Genomic DNA, 27,042 nt, shown 5'->3' with positions numbered 1-27,042 from the left:
GTTCATACTGACCATTAGAAGATCCCTTCATAATGACCTTACAATGGAAGTGATGGAGGACAAAATCCACAGTCCTCCTTCTGTGCAAAAATCTATTTAAAAGTTTATCTGAAGCTAATATGAAGCCTCAGCGTCCAAATGAGTCAAATCAAGTAGATATCTTTCAACGTTACAGTCTTTTTAGTGCCAAAGTTCCTCTTTTTGTTACTATACTTCCACCTGCAGCTCAACAGGGAAACACTGTCCGAGGAAACACAAAGAGGGAATTTGATGCTAAAAAGACTGTAAATGTGTCAGATATCCACTTGATATGACTAACTCAGACTGCTGAAGCTGAATAGAAGCTTCACAGAGACTTTTAAATGACTGTGTGGACACACTGTGGATTTTGGCCTCCATCACTTCCATTGAAAGCACATTTAAAGGATCTTTTAATATCCAGTATGAACAGGAGGAATGATTACAGCGAGGAAAACCTCTTTCACTGTTCATATGGACACCTGGCTGTTGTTTTAAGACACACTTGAAAAACTGTGAACCCATCCTTTAACATTTACAACAGTAGATTGAATTACTACATGAACTCTTTTGTTAATTATTTATTCAATATTTTATCACCACCAGTCATCAGAATTATACTGTGTCACCGTGCTGCTTCCTGGAGTTCATATTCTTGTAAAAAGGGAAGCTGAACATTAAACTCGTGGCAGGAAAAGAATTATCTCTGATGCAAATACAGCAAATTATTTATCATAAAGTATCAGATCTATAATGTTAAAACTATGAGTTTATGTAGGCAGCATTAGTGCACTGATAATGTGTAAACAGCATTATCTTATCACAGTGAGATAACCTTATCTGCAGAAAGTGAAAGAATTTTGGAAGTTATTTATATTGAAACTTAAAGTCACTTGTGGAGCAGGTTGGACGATGGCTGCTCTGAATGTTCAGTTTCTGTCACATTAACGAAGCTTTGGGGAGAAAATTAGATTTAACATTAAAAATACAATAAAAACAAGCTGATGTGACGATGTTTGAGGAGAATAAACAGTTTAGACTTTAGCAAGAGCTGATTAAACATAAATATTAAATATTATACAAGAGTATTTTTTTTGTGCTTTCTGCAGACCAGACACTAAAACAAGTTTAATAGTTTGATTTTGTTGATGATTATAAGAAGTAATTTAACTTCCTTTCCCTCAAACGTCTTTATGTGCATTATGAAAATGCATTAAAATCCACACAGACAGTGCATGTATATATATATATATATATATATATATAATATTATGTAATTGATTATGCCTAGTGCCTATGCCTATGCCAAGAATATACAGAAAACCCTGATAAACATAGAATAGAAACAAAACTAAAAGAGGAATGCATTAAAATAAATAATAAATTAGAGTGAATACATCACAATATAATAGGGATTTTTATTGTAAGTGGTTTATAATTACAGTACGATGCTGCAAGCCAAATGTTGGTGTACCCACCTGCTCTGCTGTAATACCAAATCATGTACAGTGGTGGAAAGTCACTAAGTACATTTACTCAAGACCTGTTTTTTGTTTCTTTGTTTGTTTTTTGAGGAACTTGAATGAAAAGACAAAAAACAACAATGAATGAATCTAGATTTATACTTGACAGAAGGGGTTAATAGAAGTCCACCACTCCTGTTAACTGTATCAGGCCTAGGCCTTGAAATGTTTTAATTATATTCCCGACAATAACTAAATTAACATTATTTCCACTGGTGCAGGGTAACTAAGTACATTTACTCAAGTACTGTACTTAAGTACAATTTTGAGGTACTTGTACTTTACTTGAGTATTTCCATGTGATGCTACTTTCTACATCTCAGAGGGAAATATTGTACTTTCTACTCCACTACATTTATTTGACAGCTTTAGTTACTTTTCAGATGAAGATTTGACACAATGGATAATATAACAAGCTTTTAAAATACAACACATTGTTAAAGGTGAAACCAGTGGTTTCCAACCTTTTTGGCTTTTGACGTCTTACAAAAAGCAGTGTGTAGTCGGGGTCACATTTCACATGTCTATGAGTTGTTAACAGCTCCACCAAATAGTGATTTTTCCCTCTAAACTTCTCACATGCTTTCATTTCAATAAATGTTCAAATGATCCAATATTTCAGCAAAAATCAAAGATTAGAGAAAAAGTCCAAAAACTGAAAACAGATTTGTGTATCAGAACTTTGTTTTTTCTTCTTTCCTCTCCCATTAATCATCTCACCACCCCTCAGATTTATCTGCTGACCCTTTGGAGGGGCCCGACCCCTAGGTTGGGAACCACTGGACTAAACTAGCTAACTGTATATAAAGTAGTGTAAACTAGCTCCACCTCCAGCAGCTACAACAGTAACATGCTGCTCTAATACTGATGCTTCACTATTAATAATCTAATGATGTCATATATAATAATATATCAGTCAGAGGGACCAAACCACTACTTTTACTGCAATACTTTAACTACATCAAGCTCATAATACTTATGTACTTTTACTGCAATACTTTAACTACATCAAGCTCATAATACTTATGTACTTTTACTGCAATACTTTAACTACATCAAGCTCATAATACTTATGTACTTTTAGTTTTTTCATGCAGACATTTCACTTGCAACACAAGCTTTATTTCTTTATTTTGTGTTTCACCATATGACCACTTCTCCTCTCATGTTTTACTTGCTTCCACAGGTTTTTTACTCCTCTCACATCATCTTACACTATGTCAAGGTACTCTACAGACTTAACAAAAGTGAGTGCAATGTTCTGTTCTGTTAAAATGTTTTATTTTATTTTTCATTCTCATTACTGGTCATGTTTTAGGACTGAGCTGCAACGATAAGTCAATAAGTCGATTGACAGAATATTAATAATTTTAGTTCTTTTGAAAGCAAAAATTCCAAATATTTGTTGCTTTCTTTGAGAGTAGAGTTGAGAGTAGACTGATTATCTTTGTTCTTGGGACTGTTGATCGAACAAAAACAAAGACGTCACCTTTGACTCTGGGAAATTATAACGGGCATTTTTCAGTATTTTGTGGACATAACTAATCAAGAAAATAATCAGCAGATTAATCAATCATGAAAATAATCGTTAGTTGCAGCCTTAGTTTAAGACACTCTCCTTTTTCTCTGCAAGTGTCACTCACATGACAAATAATGTGAATCAAACACTCTGGAAAAGAGCCAACTGTATGTCTTTGGTGCTGCATATTACCACCACTGCTTGTCTGGTTGCTCCTGGTCAGCACATTAAGTCTGAAAAGGTGTTCAGGTGGTCGTGGTTATTTATTACTTTGTACAATCAATATGTCATGATAAAAGACGAACATTAATAAAACTAAATGTGTATGTGCAGGTGAGAGGAGAGACCAAGCTGAAAGAGCCAAACAAGAGGAAACAAAGACAGGTATATCCATCACATTCAGTAGAAAAATACACTGCAGGATAAAGAAAATAAGGAAATCCAGATATAAATGTTTAAACTTTAAACTGTTTCTTCAAACAGGAAAAGCAGCTGGTCATGTTATTTCCAAACATCTGAGTTTCACATCCTGCAGACGTGAAGCAACATTATCCATCTCATTAGATTCCTGTTTCTGCCTGATAAATGTAAGTTTAAGTCTCTTTAACTGCTTCATGTTTCACTTTATATACCAGTTAGTCTCTTAACTGTGTCTGTTTGCTGCAGCAGGTCGTGAACAGTGAGTTTATCAGATCTCTTTTGATGAAAACAGCTGCCTACACTATCATATGGAGGGTTTATTAAAGTGTTTTATTCCATAATTTAGTTTTTCAAGTTATAAATAACTTACTAATGTTACAGTATTAGGAAAGTAATATTTGTAATGTGTAATTCTGTTTTTTAGTGAAGCTGTCTGTGGTTGAAAACAACACAGACACAAAATCCTTATGAGATCTTAGTCAAGCTTGATGTAGACTGCAGTGATCTTTCTATAGACTTGCTGAAGGCCTGAAGATGAATGAATGTGGATCTGAAGCTGGATCAGGATCTGCTAAGAGTGATCGTTCCAAAGATTTTCCTCTAGAGTTCAGCATGAAGCGCAAACAACAACAACAAAGGTACAGTAGGAGTTTTCTTGAGGACCACGATAGTAAAATTGAGAACATAAATGTAGAAAATGTAGAACCTAAACCTTTTCAAGGAACACTCCTCAACTAGTGTCCAAAATGTTGTTTTGGTCTTGAACAGTGATTCTGCATCTGACAGAGGATCAGCGTCTTCAACAGTCAGTTTTCTGTCTGTGAAGAGTGATCGCTCCAGAGATTTTCCTCCAGAGTTCAGCATGAAGCGCAAACCTTCAAATCTTAAATTTCCAACTTGGTGTTTCAGTAGCCACGTTTGCATCCAAATGCAGCGCAAAGTTTAACTAAATTTCCAGAAAATCTGGAAAAGTAAATTCAATACAGTGTACGTGAAAGCTCAAACGATGGCAAACATGATGGAAATATGACATTTCTGTTTGTTTCATGTATTCATTTGAGAAGCGTTAAAGTCTCCTCATCACTCCACACAGATCTGATGTTTTTAGCTATTCAGTGATGTTTATTATATATAATAGTATCATTTATTCACCGCGTCTATTTACATTTGATTTTTATCCACACAACTTTTTTTCCAATTTTTCCACATTTGAATGAAAACACACCTGAGTGTGTTCAGCAAAAACTGAGCTTTTGCACAACAGAGACGTAAGCTGTTGAATGAGGTTTAGGGACTGTATGGCAGTGAAATTCAGAAGGACTTTGTTGTCTCTAACCTTCTCTTTGATCGTTCATCTTAAATTAAAATTAAAAATTAAAAAGCGGTTTCGTTAACCTGGATTTATGTTGATTGTGTTAGATGTCGTGATTATAAAACAATAATTTAGCACAGCAGAGCAGCAGCTTGGGAATGTCTGCTGGTAAGATGTCATTAAATCAATATTTCATACTCATTCTGTCAACAACAGAAAAATATGTAAATGAGACCAACTACGTTGGGATTTCAGGTACATTAAAACAGTATAAGTGATCACAGAGAGCAGGAGGGAACTGAACAGAGGTTTAACAGACTGAATCTCAGCAGACTGTCTGTAGCTGTCAGTCACAGGCGGCTGTGTGACAGTTAAGTTAAGAAAATAACTTTCGGTTGTGTTTACAGCTTCACTAACTTGTTGTGCTACATATCACAACCTCTTGACTTTGTACTGAGGTTCCATGAGAAATTTGTAGTGTAAAGTCAAGAGGCTGTGATATGTAGCACAACAAGCTATTGAAGCTGTAAACAACAATGTTTCTGCACATGCTCAGTAGCGTCCGCTTTACACTAAAAGAGACTGAGAACATGATGCTGTTATTAGTCTTTGGAGCCGTTTCTAAACAAACTAACGTGACCAAACTCTTCGTAATGAAGGAACATGTCACCCAGTGCAGAGGTGTGACTCATTGATGTGTTTTTAATTGTTTTTGGACAACAACAGAGGTTTACGACACCAAGGAATACGATATATCAGCCTTTGGATACACACACAATACTTGTTAGCAGATCAGTTAATTGTTGGTTTGGATTGAAACGTGATATTTGTTGACAAGAAAAATGTAAAAAAAATTGCCAGCCTTATCCCTGTACCTTGAATTATTTATCTGCTTTCTGTTATCTGTTTGTATTATGTATGTTTGTATTTGTATTATGTGTATGGTTTCTACTCATCAAGTGACAAAGAATAAGTTCTTTACTAGACTTGATACTGAGCAGCTGCATTTTTCAGCACCAACACAAGTCTGTATGAGATTATGTATTTCTATGACAGCAAAACTGTATCAGATTGTGGTTGTGTTACTGCTGCAAAAACATTGGTTGTAATCTATGTTGTTACTGATCTTCCTCAGAGCCACTGAAGCCAGGAAGATGAGGAAATCTGGGAGTAAGTCATCATCATCATCAACAATCAGTTTTATGGCTGCTAAGAGTGATCGCTCCAGAGAATTTCTTCCATTCTTCAGCACTGAACCCAGAGCTTCAGGAACAAGGTAAGATTATCAATGCTGTCAGATGTTCATGATTACAAAAAGCAAGATTTTATACTATTGTCCATCATACTGAAACCACAACCAAAACGTTCTACTATTCAGTTTTATTGTATTTGTACTGGTAATAATAATCTTTAAAGATGTATTACTCTTAGATCTTTAACAATTTGATACATATTGGAAGGGCAAATCCAACTTAATAAAATAGCAGATTGTCGTTGGCATGTAGGGAGATATGATGAATTGTACCATGGTTAGTTTTAATATCCATCGAGTTATGTATTGCAGAAGTGAATGCCTCTATAAGCAAAAGTGATTACAATCCATGAGATTTACAAGATAAATTCTATTTTGTGGATCCAGAACAAGTGTTTTTATCCTCTTGATGAAGATGACATATTCAGGAGATATAGTGCAAAGCATTAAAGGGGACATATCATGCACTTTTCCAGCTCTATATTTATATTCTGGGGCTCTACTGGAATATCTTTGCAGGATTTACAGTTAAAAACTCCTTATTTATCTTCTACTGGTCCTTTATGCAGCCCCTCAGTTCAGCCTCTGTCTGAAACAGGCCGTTTTAGCTCCTGTCTCTTTTGTTCTGACTGGCCAGCCTCAGGAAGCTTCCCCCAGCTTTGGAGGCTACGTAAACAAACAACAGTAGTCAGATTTCACTTATTTTTCTCCTTCTTTCCTCAAAATATAAACTTCTCAAATACATCTGTACATGTTGGAGCCTGAATCATCTGAAATATGTGAGTGGACAACATGAACAACTTCAGCAACAAAGGCTACTGAACGGATGGAATTTTAAAGTATTATCAATGTATAAAAGTATAAAGATGAATTTAATTAGTTTCATAGTGGAGGAGGTAGAATATTCATCATATCTGACAAAACAGACAACTTGGTTGGTTGATTTGAAAATGTTATGCTACTATGAGGACTATATGTTTTTCTGTCAGCAGCCAGACGGCATCAAGCTTTCAGCAGAACCCAGACACACTGGAGGTGAGTAATACTGTATATATCAATGAACTAATAATGAAATAAAAATACATTATGAATATTTTTTTGTTTATTATTATGTTTTTCTAAGACATTAGGGTTGTTATCTATATCTATATATATATATCTATATCTATATCTATCATATCTAATGTCATTACATAAACATAATTCCAAAATAAAGCAGTGGTGTTTAATGTCTACATCATGTTCCTTCAGGGATATAGTATATTTAAAAACAAATCTTATAGATTAATGAAAAACATTGTATTTGTCAGGTGTTTGAATCCAAAGCTGTGGCCATTGTAAAGCGAGCTGTCAAACAACATAAGAAGATCCTTTCTACAAAACATGAAGGACTGTTTGAGGAAGACGAGCAGGAGGATGAACCCCCTGATTCGCCGGTTGAGTTTGATGATGAAACAAGGGAAGCAGCTCTGAAGATTGCCCTCCATGTTTTGAGGAAGATGAATGAGGATGAACATGCTCACACACTTGAGCAAAGTAAGAGACTTCATGTTATCTTACTACAACAGCTGATGTTTAATGAATGTCATACATACGTTTTTGTATCAATTCGTCCATTTTTAACTTCCATCTTGTGTGAAACATCTCTACATCTAACAGATGAATTTTCATGAAATTTGGTGCTCCCATTCATGGTTCCCAAAACATGAAACAAAGATTTTAATGATCCTCTGACTTTTCATCTAGTAAAACCAGCAGGTCAAGATTTCAATTTGTCCAACACTAGTGACTGAATCCCTGTCACCCTCAGATGCATTTTATAATTAAACCTAACACTAATTTGTATTTGAATTTGGGTTGAGCCAGGTTTTTTTTTTTTCAAATTGTCCTCATTAAAAGTATGCCAAATTAGCTATTAGCAGCTCCTTATTACTTATTACTTATTATTGATGTTACATATTTCTGTGCTGTTAGGTCATTATGGAGAACTAGGAATGTACCAACGGAAACTAAAATCTTCCCTGAAGACGAAAAATGAGAACTTGTTGGAAGGGATAAGTACACAGCAATGTCCTGTACCTTTCAAAAAGATTTACACACATATCTACCTGAGAGAGGGGGACAGTGGAGGGATCAACAATGAACATGAAGTGAGACAAATTGAGACGGCGTTCAACAGACAGAAATCTTTGGAAATTTTGATCAAGTGCGAGGAGATCTTCAAGCCTTTACCCAAACAAGACAAACCAATCAGAACAGTGCTCACCATGGGGATAGCAGGCATCGGCAAAACAGTGCTGACTCAGAAGTTCATGCTGGACTGGTCAGAGGGGAAGGCCAATCAAGACATCCAGCTCCTGTTTTCAGTTCCTTTTAGGGAGCTGAATTTGTTAAAAAATGAGAAACAAAGCTTGATGGAGCTCCTGTGTAACTTCTCTCCAGACCTGAAAGAATCTGGAATCAAAGACCTGAAAGTGCACAAAGTTCTGTTCATATTGGATGGTCTCGACGAGTACAGACTCCCTCTGAATTTCGAGGGAAATGAGAGATGTTGTGATGCTACACAAGCAGCCTCAGTAGATGTCCTGCTGACAAACCTAATTGCAGGTAACCTGCTACCAGAAGCCAATCTGTGGATAACTACCCGACCTGCTGCCGCCAGCTGCATCCCTCCACAGTATGTTGACCGAGTGACTGAGATACGAGGCTTCAACAACCGACAGAAGGAGCAGTACTTCCACAAGAAAATTGAAGATGAAAACTTGGCCAAAAGAGTAATTGCAAACATAGAGTCAGCAAGAAGTCTCTACATCATGTGCCACGTACCGGTGTTTTGCTGGATTTCTTCTATTGTCCTGGGAAACATGTGTGCCAAAGCAGGAGGAGGAAAAATGCCAAAGACTTTGACTCAGATGTACATCCACTTTCTGGCTCATCAGACCACAAAGAAGCATGTCAAGTACGGCAAGGAGCAAGAACTGGATGCCCAGGGGAATGACAAGGTGATCATGTCCCTTGGGAAGTTGGCCTTCCAGCAGCTGGAGAAAGGCAACCTGATCTTCTATGAGGAGGATCTCAGAGATTGTGGTATTGATGTCAAAGAAGCATCTGTGCACTCAGGAGTGTTCACTCAAGTCTTCAGGGAAGAGTTCTGTATGCAGCAAAAAGTCTTCTGCTTTGTACATCTGTCAGTTCAAGAGTTTCTCGCAGCTTTGTATGTCCATGTGATGTATAAGGTGTCTGGTGTAAACCTGATGATCAGCCCTGAACAAATGACCCAAACAACGCCTGTATCTGAACTGCACAAAGCTGCAGTGGACAGAGCTTTACAAAGCAACAACGGCCACCTCGATCTCTTCCTGCGTTTCCTCCTCGGACTCTCTCTGGATTCCAGTCAGGCTCTGCTCAAAGGCATGAAGATACAGGTAGAAACCTGCGACTCCCAAAGTCATGAGGAAACCATCAAGTACATCAAGGAGAGAATCAGTCAGACTCTTCATCCAGAGAAGTACATCAATCTCTTCCACTGTCTGAATGAGTTGAACGACCACTCTCTGGTGGAGGAGATCCAGAGCTACATGGAGTCAGACCAAGACTCAGTGATGGACGAGCGTTCTGAAGCTCAGTGGGCAGCTCTGGTCTTTGTGTTGCTGACCTCACCAGAGAAGCCAGAGGAGATCCAGCTCAGGAAATACTGCAGGACAGAAGAAGGCCTTAAGAAGCTCCTACCAGCCATCAAAGCATCCAAATCAGCAATGCAAGTCTCATCATCATTCACAGTTTCATTTTTAATAATAATCTGTGGAAGTCAGAGATTTAAATATGTTTTAACAAATTGACTTTGTCTTTCTGTTTATCAGGTTGAATGATTGTAATCTCACTGCAGACTGCTGTGAGATTCTGTCCTCCACTCTCAGCTCAAATTCTAATAAGCTGAATCATTTAAACCTTAGTGACAACAACTTACAAGACTCAGGAATTAAACTTCTCTGCACCGGACTCAAGAGCGAACACTGCAGACTGAAGTCGCTGAGGTGAGTCAAAGCTGCAGCTAACAATAACGTGACTGAACAAAGATTTTGGAAGTCCCCAAAATACTGATGACTCAGTGCAACTACAGACAGACTCTTTTTTAGTTGTGGTAACAGTAGGACCACCACTTTGGCCCAGACTGAAGTATCTCAGCAAATGTGTTCATCAACATGAAATGTTAAAAAAAAAAAAAATATATATATATATATATATATATATATATATATATATATATATATATATATATATATATATATATACATAAATCATCTAGCACAACATTTGTGTTGGTTTTTAATGACACCAACAAACAGCTACTTGGTTTATTAAACTTTTGACAAAATTGATGTTTCATGTTCTGAATTGAAATTGAAAGTGAATTCACGTTCCCCACACGATAAATTAATCCAATTTCATTTGTCCAATATTGAAGTTTGGTCAGTGAAGTTTCAGGAGCAGGACCATACCTCAACTACGCCACTTCCGACATTCCTATAAATACCACCTAACCCTTTCCTCTTCTGCCACTCTCGTATTCCCCATCGTATTTCTCTCTTCCTGTTTCTTCCTGATTCTTCCTCTCCTTCTTAGTGTCCTGAGGGGATCCGCTGTTGCCCTGGTGCTATAGCGGATTCCTCATAAGCTTCCCCACAACACAGCAACCGGAAGAACTATATCGTACTATAACTATATCAATTTTTTCCCTTAATAAATCATCCAAATGCATCGTGTTGATGGTGTGGTCCTTGCTAGTGATTTTAGTGAGTTTATAAACAAATTCCTGCAAAACTAATGACATTCTCATTAGGTCTCATCTTTACTTCCTTTTTAGTGCTACTTAGTAAATGACAGCATGCTAACACACATAACTATGATAGTAAGCTGGTAAACATTTGAACTGAAGGAAAACACAATGGGTGCATCCCAAGTCTAAATTGCATCCACGTTTCCTTCACTTGCATCTTTTCCTTGCATCTTAGTCCCTTCCACCGTGGATGCATGGAGAGACGCAAGGAAACCAAGCGAGGAGAGAGGAAACGAGGAAATTTGTTTTCAGAGACATGAGACGTCCTCTCCTCTGAAGCGTCATGTGAAGTGATGTCCGTTTCTGATGATGGCGACAGCTGATCACAGCTGGATCAGCTGTCAGTCGGCTTTAACAGCTGTAGAAACTTCTGATGGAGTTTGTGTCTGCACACATGTGCATTGTGCTGACACTAATAAAGGTGAACAGTTATCACCACTAGAGAAAGCTGTTTCCTCTCTGCAGCTGTTACCTGTTTAACAAACACCTAAATAAAAACCTGCATGTGTCCTGTGTCCTGCCCAGAGGCACAGGAACCATTTCTACTCGCAGAATGTGTTTATACTATTTATTGATTATTTGACTCTGTATTTTTTGATAATCCTGATAGTGAATTCATTATTCAATAACCCAGAATATGTTCAGGGTGTCTTCTGAACACTGGAACTATGTATTTGGCTAAATGTTTCAGGTAAAATGGAAATTATGTAATTCATATCTAAACCGACACTCAGGAATTTTCAGCCTCACATGTGACTGAATGGAAATGACGATAAATGATGTAAAATATAAATGTGTTTATCTGTTATTATAGATCAAGTTAAAGTCAGGAAGAGTCTGTCTGTCAGCAAGAAACAGTTTAATGGAGGAAATAACATCATGAAAAGAAAAATCTTTCTAATAAATGAAGAAAGTTGTTTATGGTTCTTTTGTTGATCAGACCAACAATTAACAGATTTTTAACTATATGATGAATTTATAAATAAACATAAAACTTGGGAGTGATACATTTAAATTCAATCTGTAATCTGTCTCCACTTCGGTATGAAACTGCAGTGATGTATCAGATCAGTCTGATTAGCTGCAGCGTCCAATCAATAACTGATATCCAATAAGGGGGCATGTCGGCTGATAAAAGACTTCCGTGAAGGCTGCTCTCATGTTTCCTTGCTCCTCGGAGCAGAATAAGAGACTTGAGATGCCTGTCAAAATGGCGCATCAGAAACAACTTCCAGTTCAGGCGAGGAGCGCAGAGACATAAAATAAGATACTTGAGACGTACCCACTGTTCTAGTGAGATGCTGACTTGCAGGAAGATGTCAAAGAAAGAATGGGAATGCTGCCAACTCATATCTCCAGTGCAATCATTTACTTGAAAGATTCTGAGATTAAGTACAGAGCTGCTGACAGGGCTGTAGACTCTTTGTCTTGCAGTAGTGCAGTTCTTTTGATCCATTTATCTATTAGTTATATATAAGTTTAGGCCCTTGCCATATTGCGCTACTGTCAAGTTATGGTGCAAGAACTTATGGGTTTGGCCACCAAAATGTTTTGTTTTGGTAGCAGCAGTACCACCACTTTGGCCCAGACTGAAATATGTCAACAAATATGTGTTCATTAGCATAAAAGTTTTTTGTAGATTTCCAAGGTCTCCAGAGGATGAATCCAATTACCTTGTTGACCCTCTAACCTTTCATCTAGCACCATCATGAGGTTGACATTTGTGTTGTTCTTTTACTGACAACAACAAACAGCTACTTGGTTTATTAAAACTTTGACATTCATGTTCCCCACAGGATAAATTTATCCAATTTCATTTGTCTGAAACATGGTTTATGAGCAAATTCCTGCAAAACTAATGGCATTCTCATTAGGTGTCATCTGTACTTCGTTTTTAGTTCTATTTAGTAAATGACAGCATGTTAACAAGCTAAACTATGATAGTAAGCGAGTACACAATTGAACTGAAGGAAAACACACTCCCGTTCTAGTGAGATGCTGACTTCCAGGCAGATGTCAAAGAAAGAATGGGAATGCTACTCACTCATAACTCCAATACAATCATTTATTTTAAAGATTCTGAGATCAAGTACAGAGCTGCTGACAGGGCTGTAGACTCTTTGTCTCACTGCAGTTGTGCAGTACTTTTTATCCATTTATCTGTGAGTTATATATAAATTTAGGCTCTGGCAATATTGTGCTACTGTGTAGTTTTTGCAGTCAGTCTAAAGGTGGTTATGTTCAACTACATAAAACCTAAACAGAAACGGCAACTATAAAGTAAAACAAGATTGATACAAAATGTAAAAGCAAAAGTGTGTCATTCAGATTCTTACGATATTTTATTTTACTTTTACTTTCCCTGGATGTCTATATTAGCCTATGGTTTTAGTATGAGACAACATTTGACTTTTTATTTTGACACAACAACCAAGTTTTCAATATCTCGTACACATTTACTGGTTGACTTTTATACTCTCTACCACATTTTACTATTAATAGTTACATGTGCAAAATAATAAAGAATGACAATGAAGACTTGACAGTGTAATACAATCCAATACAAGAACCTTTAAAAAAGTGTGGCCATTGTAAATCTTATAATGTTCAGTTTTTGATAGGTGTGATTTAGCTATGTGATCATTTTGATGTGTAGTTTTTTGTATCTTTGCATTTGATTTCTTCATTTTGCATTGTTTGTCCCTTCAGGCTGAACCGATGCAGTCTCACCCAGAGATGCTGTGAGGACCTGGCTTCAGTCCTGAGTTGTCCTTCATCACCTCTCAGAGAGCTCGACCTGAGTGACAATGACATCAGAGACTCAGGAGTTCAGCTGCTCTGCACTGGACTGGGAAATGTGGGCTGTAAACTGGAAACCATCAGGTATCCTTTTAAGCAGACTATTAATGCAACTTTAATAGTTATGAAGGGTATCAACCAGCTGTTAAAGGTCGATTCTGTCACTCTGTCACAGGTTGTCGTTCTGTAACATCACAGAGAAAGGTTGTGGTTTCTTGGCCTCGGCTGTGAAGACCAACCTGTCCCACCTGGGAGAGCTTGACTTGAGCTACAATCACCTTGGAGAAAGTGGAGTGAAGCTCATCTATGAAGCTCGGGAGGAAGGACGATGTGAATTTATCAAACTCAGGTAAAGAAAACAGTCTGATGGTTGTTTTTAGCCAGTCAGTCGGTCCATCACTTTGGTCTAGACTCAACAAGTATTGGATGGATTAGGATGAAATTTTGTACAGACATTCATGATCCTCAGAAGAAACATTTAAAGAATTTCAGTGATCATGTGACTTTTTCTTTAGCACCACCAGCAGGGGAAAGTCTTCACTTATCCTGTGAAATATCGCAACAACTGTTGAATGGAATGCCATGAAATTTGGTTCACCATCATCAAGTCAATTTTTCATTTGTCCCAAACTTTGGTTTATGGCTAAATATTTCCAAAAGCTAATGCCATCAGCCTCAACTGTAGTGTTTAGTGTTATTTTTTACTGCTGTGATGTTGTCATGGGTCAAATTAAGAAGTTTAACAACCTTCAGAGAGGCTTTAATGCTTCTTCCTCAACATAATCCAGACAACATGCATTGCATTTCTATCTGCTCCACAGAGTCCACCACAATGCAGAACACTGGTTTACACCAGGACTGAAACAATGTAAGTTTGGACTTTTTTCTTTTTCTTGGTCAAAAATCTGCTATGGAGTACATGAAGCACTCCCTCTGGCAATTTTCATCGATCAGAGGAGGCTGTTTTTAAATATTCATCATGTTTTTAAGCATTTCCTATCGGTTTAATCTATGGTTATGTTAGTTTTACCAGTGAGTTAACAGAACATGAAGCATCAGTACTGTAGTGATGGATACCTGCAGTTTAAAATACCTTGAGCACTGATTTAAACAGTGATTACATTGTTGACTGGAGCTGTTTGATGTTTCCTGATGCATGGATGCCTGCCAGCCAACGAGTAGTAAGATTTTCAGTGGCAGTGGTATAAACTGTCAGTATAAATGTCTAACTGCTTGACTTCTTCCTGCCATCAGATGCATGTAAGCTCACAGTGGATCCAAACACAGCCCACAAACTCCTCATCCTCTCTGACGGGAACCGAAAAGTTAGTCAGGCCCGAGAGGAGCAGCCGTATCCTGACCACCCAGACAGGTTTGACTACTGGACCCAAGTCCTGTTCCAACAGGACCTGACACGCCGCTGCTACTGGGAGGTGGAGTGGGAGGGAGACTGGGCTGGGATTGGGGTGACCTACAAGGACATCTGTCGCAAAGGTCTAGACCAAGACTGTGTGATGGGATACAATGGGATATCCTGGGGTCTGCACTGCTCTGCTCATGGTTACCGAGCATATCATAACTACAAGAGCATCGTCCTTCATGTCCCTCTGGCTGGTTTTCGCAGACTGGCGGTGTATCTGGACTGGGAGGCTGGCATCCTGTCCTTCTACAGAGTGTCTACTGGAGGATCACTGACACACCTGCACACCTTCTACAACAAATTCACTGAACCGCTCCACCCGGTTTTTAAAGTTTGGGGTAAGGGCTCCTCACTGAGGCTTGTTGAGTGAAACAGCTTAAACAGAAGGAGAGACTTGATTAGTCATCATTCATATTAACATTGAAACTATCAAAATGATCAGTTTTACTCAGAGTTAATGACATTATCTCACAGAACAAAATTGATAATAATAACAAATCAACCCATTTTATTGATATACAACCTTTCAAGCAAGAAATGCAGCTGTAAATGCTTCACATAAAGAGAAAACTTCATATAACTGACAATTATAAATATTAAAAGTATTTCTATCTATACAGCCCAAAAAGACAAAGTGGGAAATTGATCTTAAGACTCAGACCTACCAAATTTAGGTAGAACTTTTAGATGTGCCTACTGTTCGGGTGTGTCCTAGAAATCTGTTTTTAACCATTTATAATGTAGGAAGACGGCTTTGTTTGTTTTGAATTCCATAAGGAGAATTTTTTATTTTATTTTATTTTTTTGTTTTAACACTCAAAAGACAGTATACAATCTCTGCAAAGAACTGTGTTGCAGTTCCTCATGAAACTAGTGGTCAGAAAACACTTTGATGGGGAAAAAGGACAATTTAAAGTCTTTGTAGTCAAAGAATAACTTAAAGGACTATTTCTGCTAAGAGAGTTTAATTTAGAACATACCACGACTTAGCATAAAAAGAGTAGAGTACAATTAATTGTGCCTACTTTACTTTTGTTGTTTTTTTTAAAATTCATGGATAAAACAGCCTCAAACAACATGCCTCAACCCCTGACCCTGAACTGATCTCTTTGTCAAGTGGGTGTCAGTCAATATGATACTTATCAAGGTAAACACTGTGACAAAATGGGAATTGAACAGACCTGAGAGATCATTTCTGACCAATAACTATATTATAACCTGAGCTAAATGCATAAATGACATTCGGGGTCATTTGAATGAGGAGAAAGGATCTATAACAACAGCACATGGACAGAAAACCCTCTTCTCTTATCTAAACAGACCAAGCATCATAAACTCTTAAGTCACATTCATGAAGTCTCCCTGCAGATCCGAGCCAAATCTGAATTTTATATAAATCAAATGTTTAATCATTATGTAAGTTCAGTAACATTAATTGTCCTGTAAATACATGAAGAATGGTATAATTTTAATAGCTGTGTGATTGTCTGTTGAGGAGATATTCATTTTAGATATTGTTACAATTTTTACTACATGTAACACTAGTGCCTTAATGAATGTTTATATGTTAACTATGCAATAGCAATTCAAAATCACCTAACTGTTTAACGTTTGATCTATTAATCTCATAGACAATCATATTTTAATAGTTAAATTAGATAAGTAGTTGTATTGAATGAATGAAGTTTTTGAAGGAATAGAAATATAAAAAATCATAATATGTGAAGAATTATTTTTTGCTTGTTCAAACATATATTAACCGAAGACAGCGTTTTGTAATATTACTTTGGAGAACAGAACATGACGAAAACAATGTTACAATGGCTGAATGTGTTGAGTTGAACTATCCATTAAGGTAATTTAATTAATCAAGTCTTAAGATTAAGTATATACGGTATTTGAAACAATCAAAATGATCACTGTTAGGTGTACCTACGATGTATGTATTCATTTAATATGTTTGTTACATATGTTAAATAAACATAAAATTTGAATATATAATTTCTTCTGTCTTCTTTTGAAGACACCAAATTCAATGTTTTTAAAGACTTTTCAAGACCTGCAGAGACACTGTGCGAGCAATGAGGATCAATTATTGCTCTGAGGATTCATTTGGAGAATCAATAAAGAGGTTATCTGAAAATAATAACCTGTAAGTAACAGTGACAGTGAGAACTGTAATATATTTTTAACAGTGATAAAAATATAATTAGTTTTATTTCATCAACTTGACAAACTGGAGCCTGCAACATAAAACCAGCTCTGCACAGCACTTTATTCAGACCACTACAGGTCAGTACAAACACACAAACACTGCTGGTTTGATCCCCAGTAAAAACAAATGGCTCATTTTCACTTTTATGAATCCCCACTTGAACTGAAGCTAACTTTTAGCCTAATGCAGGGATGCAAAATGGCACAGAAATGGAAGTGCAACAAGATACAAACAAGAAAAGTTCAAATTACAAAATAATTGACGGCACAAAACAAACAGAAACTTTAATGATACGTTATTGGTTCCACTGAGTTGACCTGTGATGACTGAAGCTTGATGATCTGAAGCTCTGATGATCATTTCTCACCAGATTTGATATATGAGTCACTTTGGAGTCCACATGTAATACACATGTAATGGCACTATATAAAAAATATCAGAGCCTCTTTGTACTTTTAAGACACTTTCACAATATGAGGCCTTTTCAGTTCATGAGTCCAAGAAAATAATTTGTCCCGCTAACAGCTCCGGTGCTTCTGACCCATATTTGCTGCTCTGTGGTGCTTCAGTCTGCAGGATGTTGGAGGTCAGAGCAGAGAAATGTGTAGAAAACTGTTCTGAAACTGACACGTCACAGGTTTGATCCCCAGCTGTTCATCCTGCGAGCAAATCCTTTAACTGTTGCACCAACTATTCGAGTTAAAGTGTCCTTTTCCTAACTTTAATTCAAGAACAAAATACCTTCTAATTGCAGCTTTTTAATACAAAACACAGGAAAACATTTGTTAATTTACAGAGAGCTTTCTGTAGAGCCAATGAACAGCTGAAGCCAAATATTAAAGCCCTCCAATTAAAATCATGTTCTTCTTCTTGTTCCTTCGGTTGGATGTTTGTTCTCTTCTCTGTGCAGAGTTTGTTTTCATTCATCTGCTGAAGGAGGAAAGTTTCTCTGAGGTCACTTTAAATCTTAGTTTAACACATGAACCTACGAGCAGGAAGTGTGACATCACAACCAGTTTGGAGCCAATCATTGTCCAGTATGAACTTACACAAGTGCACAAACTCTGAGAATGGACTTTACAGTGAAGGAGGAGACATGAACAATATTTACATATTTAGAGATTCTGCAGTTTTACATGAGGGAGAATTTTAACTCACATAATTTAACGTTTTTAATTTGTGGAAAAACCATATCAGACACAAATTATTATTCCAAGCTGAGTATTTTCATGTGTCTTAAAACATGTCTTTTCTAGCTTTGCAAAGCTACATGTATGGAAATATTAGTTAAATAGCCTGATGTTATCAGCTACAGAATAAAGAATAATAAATTCATCTCCCTGATTAGAGAGATTTGTGGTCATATTTAAAACTTTGACCCCTATAATTACATAATCGTTGTTAACAGTAGAGCTGGATAATTGCAGTTCTTATTTAAATGATCCAGAAATCGATCTTTGCATTTGCACCTTTACTCAGTGTTTTGACGGTTTGTGTCTATAATGTTCAAAGAAACAAAAGCGTTGCTCACTTGTTGAATGTAGAAGTAATTTAACTTTTTGTTTTAAGATAAATTGAGAAGAGAAATTAATTGATTCTGGACTTTGTGAATTGAATCCGATCAGGAGATCAGTGGTGATATCCAGTAAACAGATTTGAAAATACTTAATAAGTATTACAGGGCTGCTGTGAAACATTAAAAGTCAGAAAACATTAAAGCAGGAGGACACAGAGGGAAACAGAAAGGTCAGATTTAGTAAAAACAACCAACTGTTGCTTCTCTTGTCTTCTGATGTTGACGTGAACAGAATTTTACTGTATTAATTACTGTATAATTAACTTCATAATGCATCTTTTAACTTTTCTGCAATATTCTTTACTGCTGTCACTCAAGTGTTTTCACTGTTCATGTGTGTTTGTGTGTGTGTGTGTGTGATAAAACAGCTGTAGATTTTACACCTGCTCCTCCTAGATGTTCAGTTTCAGACAGTTTTCTCTGCTGCAGCAGCTGGTTTTGCACATTTTCTCCTCCCATATTTTGCTTCAGTCCAAAGACACAAACTTACAGCAGTGCAACTTTTATCCTGCAAAATACAAGTTGCTCATTCATTCTTATTCACTTAGCTGCAACATTTAGTCGATTAAAAGAAAATCTGCAACTATTTTTATTATTTTTTGATCATTTAAGTCATTTTTCAAGCAAAACTGTCAAATATTTGATGGTTTCTCAAATGTGAGAAATCGCTGCTTTACAGTAAATTGAATATTTTTATGTTTTGTTTGATAATGTGATGGCTATATTTAAAAATTATTTTTTGATGTTTTAAAGACCAAACGATTAATCAATTAATTGAGAAAATGATCTGCAGATTGATCAATGTCACTGTTTAGTGTCTTCATAAAATCTTTTCCATCACTGAAGCTTCTCTTGATTTTTAAAGGCTTCAGAATATTTTTCTCATAAAATAATAAAATTCAATTCTCAATAATCCAACTCAACTACTTTATGAAGTTTTAGTAATATGTTCATGTTTGCTGTTTTACTTTTTACTTGATGGTGTTTAAATCCAAAATACTGTGAAAGAAATATCAAAGGAACATTCCACCAATTCTACACATAAAGATCAGTTTACTTGCTGTTGTCAGTCCTACTCAGCCTATAAAATCTGTTGCATAATCTCAGAAAATAACCCTGATGATGTCATAGTGATGTCATCAGGGTTATCTCAGCCTGGGCTCTGAGACTAAAAATTTATAACAGGAAGATGTGACTGTTTACCATGCAGGGAGGCTCTAATTTAAAAACACTATCCAGGTGCATTATGGGAAATGTAGGATCCACTGCGTGACCCTTACTCAAGACTAAAAGTCAGGATATGTCGGCCTTGCTGCTTCAGTTTTCATCATCTTTTGCAATTTTTGTCTTGCAAGTCCAACAACTTTATTAATGAAACAAGTTAAACCTGCATTAACTGATTTTTTTGTCCACTAGTTTTCATCAGAAACAAGCAGTGAACACAACACTGACATATCATCACATTTTAAGTTGATATGTTGATCTTGTTAGCAAACAGTTGCTTATTTCCACATCCAGCAGTTACGGAGCAACATTATCATTCATGTGGAGTCGTGTTTCTGTCCACCTGGTGAATGTAAGTCCAATATTCACTCTCTTTTAGCTTCTGTTTTTGCTCTCTACCAACTCCTGAGGGAAATATCTGGCTCTTTAGCTGCTAAATGCTCCACTATGTTCACCAGCTAGTCTACAGCTAGCTGTGTCTGTTTGCAGTTTGGTGCTGAGCAGGTAGTGTACAGTGGCTTTTTACAGCTTTTTCTCTGAAAACAGCTGCCTGCTGCAGCCCAAAACGACGCTATGAGACGCTGAGAGTGAACCAGAACAGTAAAGTTGCAGCCGGACAGATAAACAATGAGCTGAAACTCACTATAAAGCTCCGTAAAGCCGAGAGGAGCTGCAGAGTCTCTGATAACTGTCATCGTTAGGAGCCACACCTCTCACATTACACACTGACATTTATACATTTCATTCACGTTGATACAAAAATATCAATTATAGCCGCTTTAATTTTCTTATTTACCAGCTGAAACCATGTAGACATGAACCTTAACTGATGGATAAAACCACATTATGATCATGACTCATCAGTGTTACAGTATAAATCTGTACATCATTCAGCCAACTCGAACAAATTCATCCTGTGTTGAAGTCAAACCTCAGAGACCGGGAATTAAAATCGACTCTAAACTGAACCACAGTTTGATTTTCTCCTTAAAACCTAATGAATCTGGCACCAGTGCAACATGTAAAGGAAAAGAAAAACACCTGGAAGTCACAATATAAAGTCTGTTCATATGTCTCCTTTTTTATATTCCAGCCCTTCATTAGTCCAGTTTGATTCCTGCTGCTGCAGCTTTTTTCTTCTTCATGTTTACAGGTTGTTTTCCTTCTTTCTTCATCTGTGTTTTCTCTTGTCACTTATCCTTCTGGGTTTTGCAGTTTTGTGTACATGTGTGTTGCAAATGTACCGCTACTTTCCTCCGTGTTGTGAAATACAGGAACAAGAAACAACCCGGAGGTGACGAGTCCTCTGACAGAGCAGCTGCAGGACGACGAGGACCTGAGACGTCTGAGGAGATTCCTGCTTCATCAGCTTCACCTTCCTTTTTTCACTTTGTCTCCCTTTATTTGCTCCCTCATTTTATTTTCTCCTTCCTTTCTTTAGCTACATCTTTCCTCCCTATCTTCTCTCCCTTTTCCTCTCTTCTCCTCCTCTCCTTCATCCTCTGTCGTCCTCCTGTCCGCGGTGTTTCGTCATTGGCTGTCACTCTCTCCCAGTAGCCAATAGGTGGTCATCTTTCCTTTGCCCTTGATGTCGATGTCTCCTCGCAGCTCCAGCTGGAAGCAGTTGAACTCCAGCAGGACGTCTCGAGTCGCCGCTGATACGTGGATCTTCAGCGCTGTGAGAACACACACAGGTTTGTTACAGGTTCGTCTTTCACTGGAGACACTTCATCTGTCTTCAGTACAGCAGCGTTATGAGATAAAGTTGAGATTAGTGAGTGTTTAGGTTGTAGAAACATCCACACTTTTCTTGGTAATTGTAATTCAGAAATGTAGACAATTTGATATTTATTAAGTTAAGATTTTTGTGGATAATTTAAGATACATTTTATGTTTCCGGGACATTCGTGTTTGAAAATTGGAGGCAAAGACGAAAAACAGAAGAGCCAGTTGTGTGTTCATCCAATCAGAGAAGTAGAAAAGGTTCATGTTGATGTTGAGTGAAAACAGAACTGTGAATCATCTGTTATATGTCTGTTATGTCATAGATCAGCAGCGCCAAATCTAAAAAAAAAGCCAAATCTTGTAAAAAGTGTTGTTGTGAGGACATCAAGCAACAGAAACTGTTTTTACTCACTAATTAACTACAGTAGAGCTGCAATGATTAATCAATGGATTGATCTGCAGCTATTCTGATAATCAAGCAAAAGCACAAAAAATCATAAACAAACATTTTATAGTCCCAAATTTTCAAATGTGAGAATTTTCTGTGTTTCAGTACCACATATTTCAGTAAGTTGATACTTTTTGGGTTTATGAAAATATAAAAATACATTTTATGACTTTACATTGGGTCGTAGGAAATGGTGAAACAATCAGAGCTGCAACTAACGATTATTTTCATGATCTATTTCTCTGTTGATTATTTTCTCGATTAATTGAATAATTATTTCATCTGTACAATGTCAGAAAATGGTGAAAAATGTTCATCAGTGTTTCAGATAACGTCCTCAAATGTCTTGTTTTGTCCACAACACAAAGATCTTCAGTTTACTGTCACAGAGACTAAAGAAAACAGAAAATATTCACATTTGTGAAGCTGGAATCAGAGAGTTTAGCACTTTTTTCTTAAAAATGACTCAAAACAATTAACAGTTAATGGTCTCTGATTAATTTTCAGTCAGATCACCTAATAAATTAATCGACTAATTGTTGCAAACAATTAATCTGTTGATCTGAAAATTGTTAGTTGCAGCTTTAACTTACAGTTGAGACTTTATGAGCCTTTATGAGCGACTGGCCTTTATTTGTTCCTGCAGCTGCTATTTAAACATGATTTTATGAGTTATAGAAGCTAAAATGTTCACTTTGTGTTGTTTTCACGTCGTCATGCTGTTCTGGAGAATCTTTGTGTCAACAACATGTCGTGTGCGGTTTTTACCTTCTCCAGTTGACTCCATACGTGACGACGTGTTGACCGTGTCGCCAAACAAACAGTAACGTGGCATCTTCAGACCGACCACGCCTGCACACACCGGGCCTGCTCACACACACACACACACACACACACAGTAAGACATGCAAGGAGGATGTAGATGATCAAACGTGCCTTACGCCTCTTTGTTTCTGATAACAGATTATTGTCAGTTTTAATGCAGTGCTGGATTTATAGTGTGATTGTAAATACATTTTGTCTCTGAGCAGTTTTATTGAAAGACAGTTAAATATGAACAGTGATGAATGAACATGCTCGTCCTTTTCTCTCATTTTATATCTGAATATAATCATCGTCTCAACATCAAATATGAAACAAACATGAAAAAGAAAAGAAACAAAACCACAAGAAGGAATGAAAACTATAAAGACATCAGTGACTCCTCACAGCCGCGCTGTAATATATGTACATATACCTGAAGATAATTTACAGAAAGACAACAGAGATAAAACTTCAGTCGATTGACAGAAAATCAATCAGGTATCAATCTGTTAATCAATCAGTTGTTTGAGTCAAATATTCTCTAGTTTCAGCGTCTTGAGAAGAATCAGTTTAAAAAACAAATAAAATAATAAATAAAATATAATAAAATATTTTGACCTTGTGTGTTTCCTGATTATGTTTCTTTATGAGGACATAGAGCAGTGGTGGGCAAATAGCGGCCTGTGGGCCAAATCCGGCCCTCCAGCAAAAGTATTTTGGCCCCTGATTCTAGCTGAAATTTCGACTTTCATAGTTTTCATTAAAACTTTTCCAAACTTTTTTTAAAAGTATGGAAAATCTAATACTGCCTCCACACAAGGAGAGGCATTAAATCATGGTTGCGTCATACTTTTTTTTTAAAAGTTAAGTCTAATAAACATTCCAGAAAGGGTAATAATCCCACATCTGTAGCCTGTTCAACCAGAACAGATTTGTTCTTCACAAACAGAAATGGTTGTCAGTCGAATAGAAATGCTCCTTAGATACAGTCCTTAACAGTGTTATAAATCTAATTTATTCTTAAAGGACGGGTTCACAATTTTTCAAGTGTGTGTTAAACCAGCAGTCAGGTGTCCATAGTAACAGTGAAAGAGGTTTTCCTCGCTGTAATCATTCCTCCTGTTCATACTGGATATTAAAAGATCCTTCAAATGTGCTTTCAATGGAAGTGATTGAGGCCAAAATCCACAGTGTGTCCACACAGTCATTTAAAAGTCTCTGTGAAGCTTCTATTCAGCTTCAGCAGTCTGAGTTAGTCATATCAAGTGGATATCTGACACATTTACAGTCTTTTTAGCATCAAATTCCCTCTTTGTGTTTCCTCGGACAGTGTTTCCCTGTTGAGCTGCAGGTGGAAGTATAGTAACAAAAAGAGGAACTTTGGCACTAAAAAGACTGTAACGTTGAAAGATATCTACTTGAAGCTTCATATTAGCTTCATTTTTGCACAGAAGGAGGACTGTGGATTTTGTCCTCCATCACTTCCATTGTAAGGTCATTATGAAGGGATCTTCTAATGGTCAGTATGAACAGGAGGAATGATTACAGCAAGAAAAACAGCTTTAATGTTCATTTGGGCTCCTGACTGTTGTTTTAAGACACAATTGAAAAACTGTGAACTCGCCCTTTAAATGTAGGTCTGCGTTCCACTGCATTAGTTAACTGGCTCATGTTAAATCCTAACTGTGTCTGGTCTGTTCAGGGTTTGGGGATAAATGTCTCACCGCTGTGAATTCCTATCCTCAGTTTCAGCTGTTGTTCTGGTCGGTGGCGGATCTTGAAGGTTCGGACGGCGTCCAGCAGAGCCAGGGCCATGCGAGCGATCTCCCGGCCGTGCAGGTTCCCGTTCCTCACCGGCAGCCCCGACACCACCATGTAGGCATCGCCGATGGTCTCCACCTGGGGGCGCCGCAGGACCACGAACAGCAGGTTAGTGTCAAGATCTGAACCTCTAAAAGTGAATTTTAAGGTGTTTGTTTTTCCTAAAAGAAGGACACATTTAATAGATTTCTATTCATGGTTTTTGCAGAAATGTATTTATCTTTTTAAATATTTTCTATTTTTTAAATTTATATTTTGGCATTTGGCAGACGCTTTTATCCAAAGCAACATGTGATGTAAGATTTTAGGTTCTAATTTTTAATATGGTTGTTTATTTCTTAACATTTTCTATTTTCTTTCTTATGCTTAAATGTGTTAATATTATCATTACTGTCTGGGTGAAGGAGATTCTGCAGCTGATCAGACTCGTACTAATGTTTTATTCCAATTAAATTGTGTTTTTTTCATAGAGACTGCTTCTTATTTTCCTGAAAAGTTGATCTTTTGGAGATCCACTGTTTTCATCTGCCTTTGTAGTGAACAGCAGGAAATACTATGATCCCCTTTGATGAATAAAGCTCAGTCTAATCTCATCTAATCTTAAAGATGTTTGTGTCTTTGAAGCATGAAAGAACATAATTAGTTGAGAGTTTTTGCACACAGAGCTGATTCTTTTCTTTGTATCATAAAGCGAGTACAGAACCTCCACTGGACGTCTGCTGGACTTTTCTGTCAGTTTCTATCAATGAACTAACAGAGTTTCTGTTGATTCACCTTGTAAACATCAAAGTTGTCTATGATGGCATCGAAACAGGTGTACAGGTCATTCAGCAGAGTCACCACCTGCAGAGTCACAACAACAAGACGACGAGGACGAAATCAGACACAAGAGAAGAAGATTAGCTGAAAACTCAAAGCTGAACCCAACATTAGACTGAACAGTTAATAGGAATTCACACCAGACATGAAACATTGCAGCTCATAAACTCCACTGAAGCATCAGTTTGTCCTCAGAAGCTGCTGCTGTCAGCAGGAGGACAAACTGTCTTTATTAGGCTGAGAAACTTCAGACATTTACTGCAAGGAAATAGTTTTGCAGTCGGCTCCGTGAAGAGAATACAGAAAGAAAACACGCATGCATGGGAAGTAAATACGTTCAACAAGCTTTTTAGACCTCAAGCAGCTCACGCTTCCCTAAACATACAGGATAAAAACATTGACTTGAAGTGTCACTGACGGCGCTCTGCTTTGTGTCTTGTGTCGGGCTGCTGTGTTTCTCCCTTCAGGTCCAGCTAGGCGGGACTGTATTAGTGTAACTGGTCAGTCCATGCAGACTGCAGGATCAGCCTGATCCATTCCTCTCTCTCTCTTCATCACTGGCTCTCTCCTCGCACCACATGTTTTGTTTAGTTTGCACCATACAACACTACACATTCACACATCCACTCACCAACACCACTGATCTACTGACTGACCATTACATTAAATGAATATAAAAGAAACATGACATTACATAAAAACTTTGTTGCAATTTGTTAAAAAAATAAATATAATTGATTGATTTTTGAATAAAATGGTTTATATTTCCCTGATTTGTCATGGTCTAAGAGCTGGGTCATAACAGTCGGTATAACTTGTTATATTTGATAACATAGAGCTGTATCTGTTCTGCACCAACAAGACGTTTCCTTTTACACAATGATTTATTTCAAAAAAAAAAAAAATTAAATTGTTCAAAATGCAAGAGCACTGGTCCAAAAGCTTTGAATGATTATTGAATTAAATAATGAAGTTGTCCAGAGGAAACAGCTGCTCTCACCTCCATGGGCGTGCTCTCTGCAGATATGGCGGTGAATCCCACGATGTCACTGAAGTAGATGGTGACCGAATCAAAAGCTTCGGCCTGAACCGTCTCACCTCGTTTCAACTGCTCCGCCACCGAGCTGAGAGCAGGACGAGAGAGGCAGAAACACACTGAGAGAGAGAGAGAGTACTGTAGTACTGACTGTGGTAGTATCTGGTTCATCAGTATGTGTAGTACTGTAGTACTGACTGTGGTACAGCGGTATGTGTAGTACTGTAGTACTGACTGTGGTAGTATCTGGTACAGCGGTATGTCTGTAGAACTG

General features: G+C 37.3%; 2 protein-coding genes across 14 annotated transcripts in view; one reads left to right on the top strand and one right to left on the bottom strand.

Moving 5' to 3' along the window:
- LOC137190750 (NLR family CARD domain-containing protein 3-like) overlaps positions 1–16,427 on the top strand; it is a 71,976-nt gene extending 55,549 nt beyond the window's left edge. For 4 of the 12 annotated variants that reach the window (XM_067600356.1, XM_067600351.1, XM_067600363.1 and 1 more), the window contains 7 exons: positions 7,355–7,580; positions 8,019–9,801; positions 9,905–10,078; positions 13,591–13,764; positions 13,856–14,029; positions 14,502–14,548; positions 14,935–16,427. In XM_067600356.1, coding sequence (XP_067456457.1) covers positions 7,355–7,580; positions 8,019–9,801; positions 9,905–10,078; positions 13,591–13,764; positions 13,856–14,029; positions 14,502–14,548; positions 14,935–15,470 — 3,114 coding nt within the window. In that variant the 3' untranslated portion in view covers positions 15,471–16,427. Of the gene's footprint in view, positions 1–2,727; positions 2,789–3,393; positions 3,445–3,543; positions 3,648–3,995; positions 4,119–5,927; positions 6,069–7,033; positions 7,080–7,354; positions 7,581–8,018; positions 9,802–9,904; positions 10,079–13,590; positions 13,765–13,855; positions 14,030–14,501; positions 14,549–14,934 lie in introns of all 12 variants that reach the window. The other 8 variants (XM_067600342.1, XM_067600343.1, XM_067600345.1 and 5 more) reach the window with 7 other exon arrangements.
- Positions 16,428–17,355: 928 nt separating this feature from the next.
- The window catches only part of LOC137190752 (atrial natriuretic peptide receptor 1-like), a 124,070-nt gene continuing 114,383 nt past the window's right edge, over positions 17,356–27,042 (bottom strand). Inside the window, exons 18-23 of one of the 2 annotated variants that reach the window (XR_010930280.1) lie at positions 26,733–26,856; positions 25,688–25,756; positions 24,817–24,991; positions 23,057–23,155; positions 20,417–21,791; positions 17,356–20,374 (exon numbers count right to left, since the gene is read on the bottom strand). Coding sequence is in view for 1 of the 2 variants with exons in the window: in XM_067600367.1 (XP_067456468.1) it covers positions 21,646–21,791; positions 23,057–23,155; positions 24,817–24,991; positions 25,688–25,756; positions 26,733–26,856 (613 nt within the window). In the remaining variant the exon portion in view is untranslated. Of the gene's footprint in view, positions 21,792–23,056; positions 23,156–24,816; positions 24,992–25,687; positions 25,757–26,732; positions 26,857–27,042 lie in introns of both variants that reach the window. The other variant, XM_067600367.1, reaches the window with a different exon arrangement.

Source organism: Thunnus thynnus, chromosome 10 (genome assembly GCF_963924715.1).
Source record: "Thunnus thynnus chromosome 10, fThuThy2.1, whole genome shotgun sequence".
Classification (NCBI taxonomy): domain Eukaryota; kingdom Metazoa; phylum Chordata; class Actinopteri; order Scombriformes; family Scombridae; genus Thunnus; species Thunnus thynnus.
The sequence above is the reverse complement of the archived record's forward strand: the minus strand, read 5'-3'. Positions and strand labels throughout refer to the sequence as shown.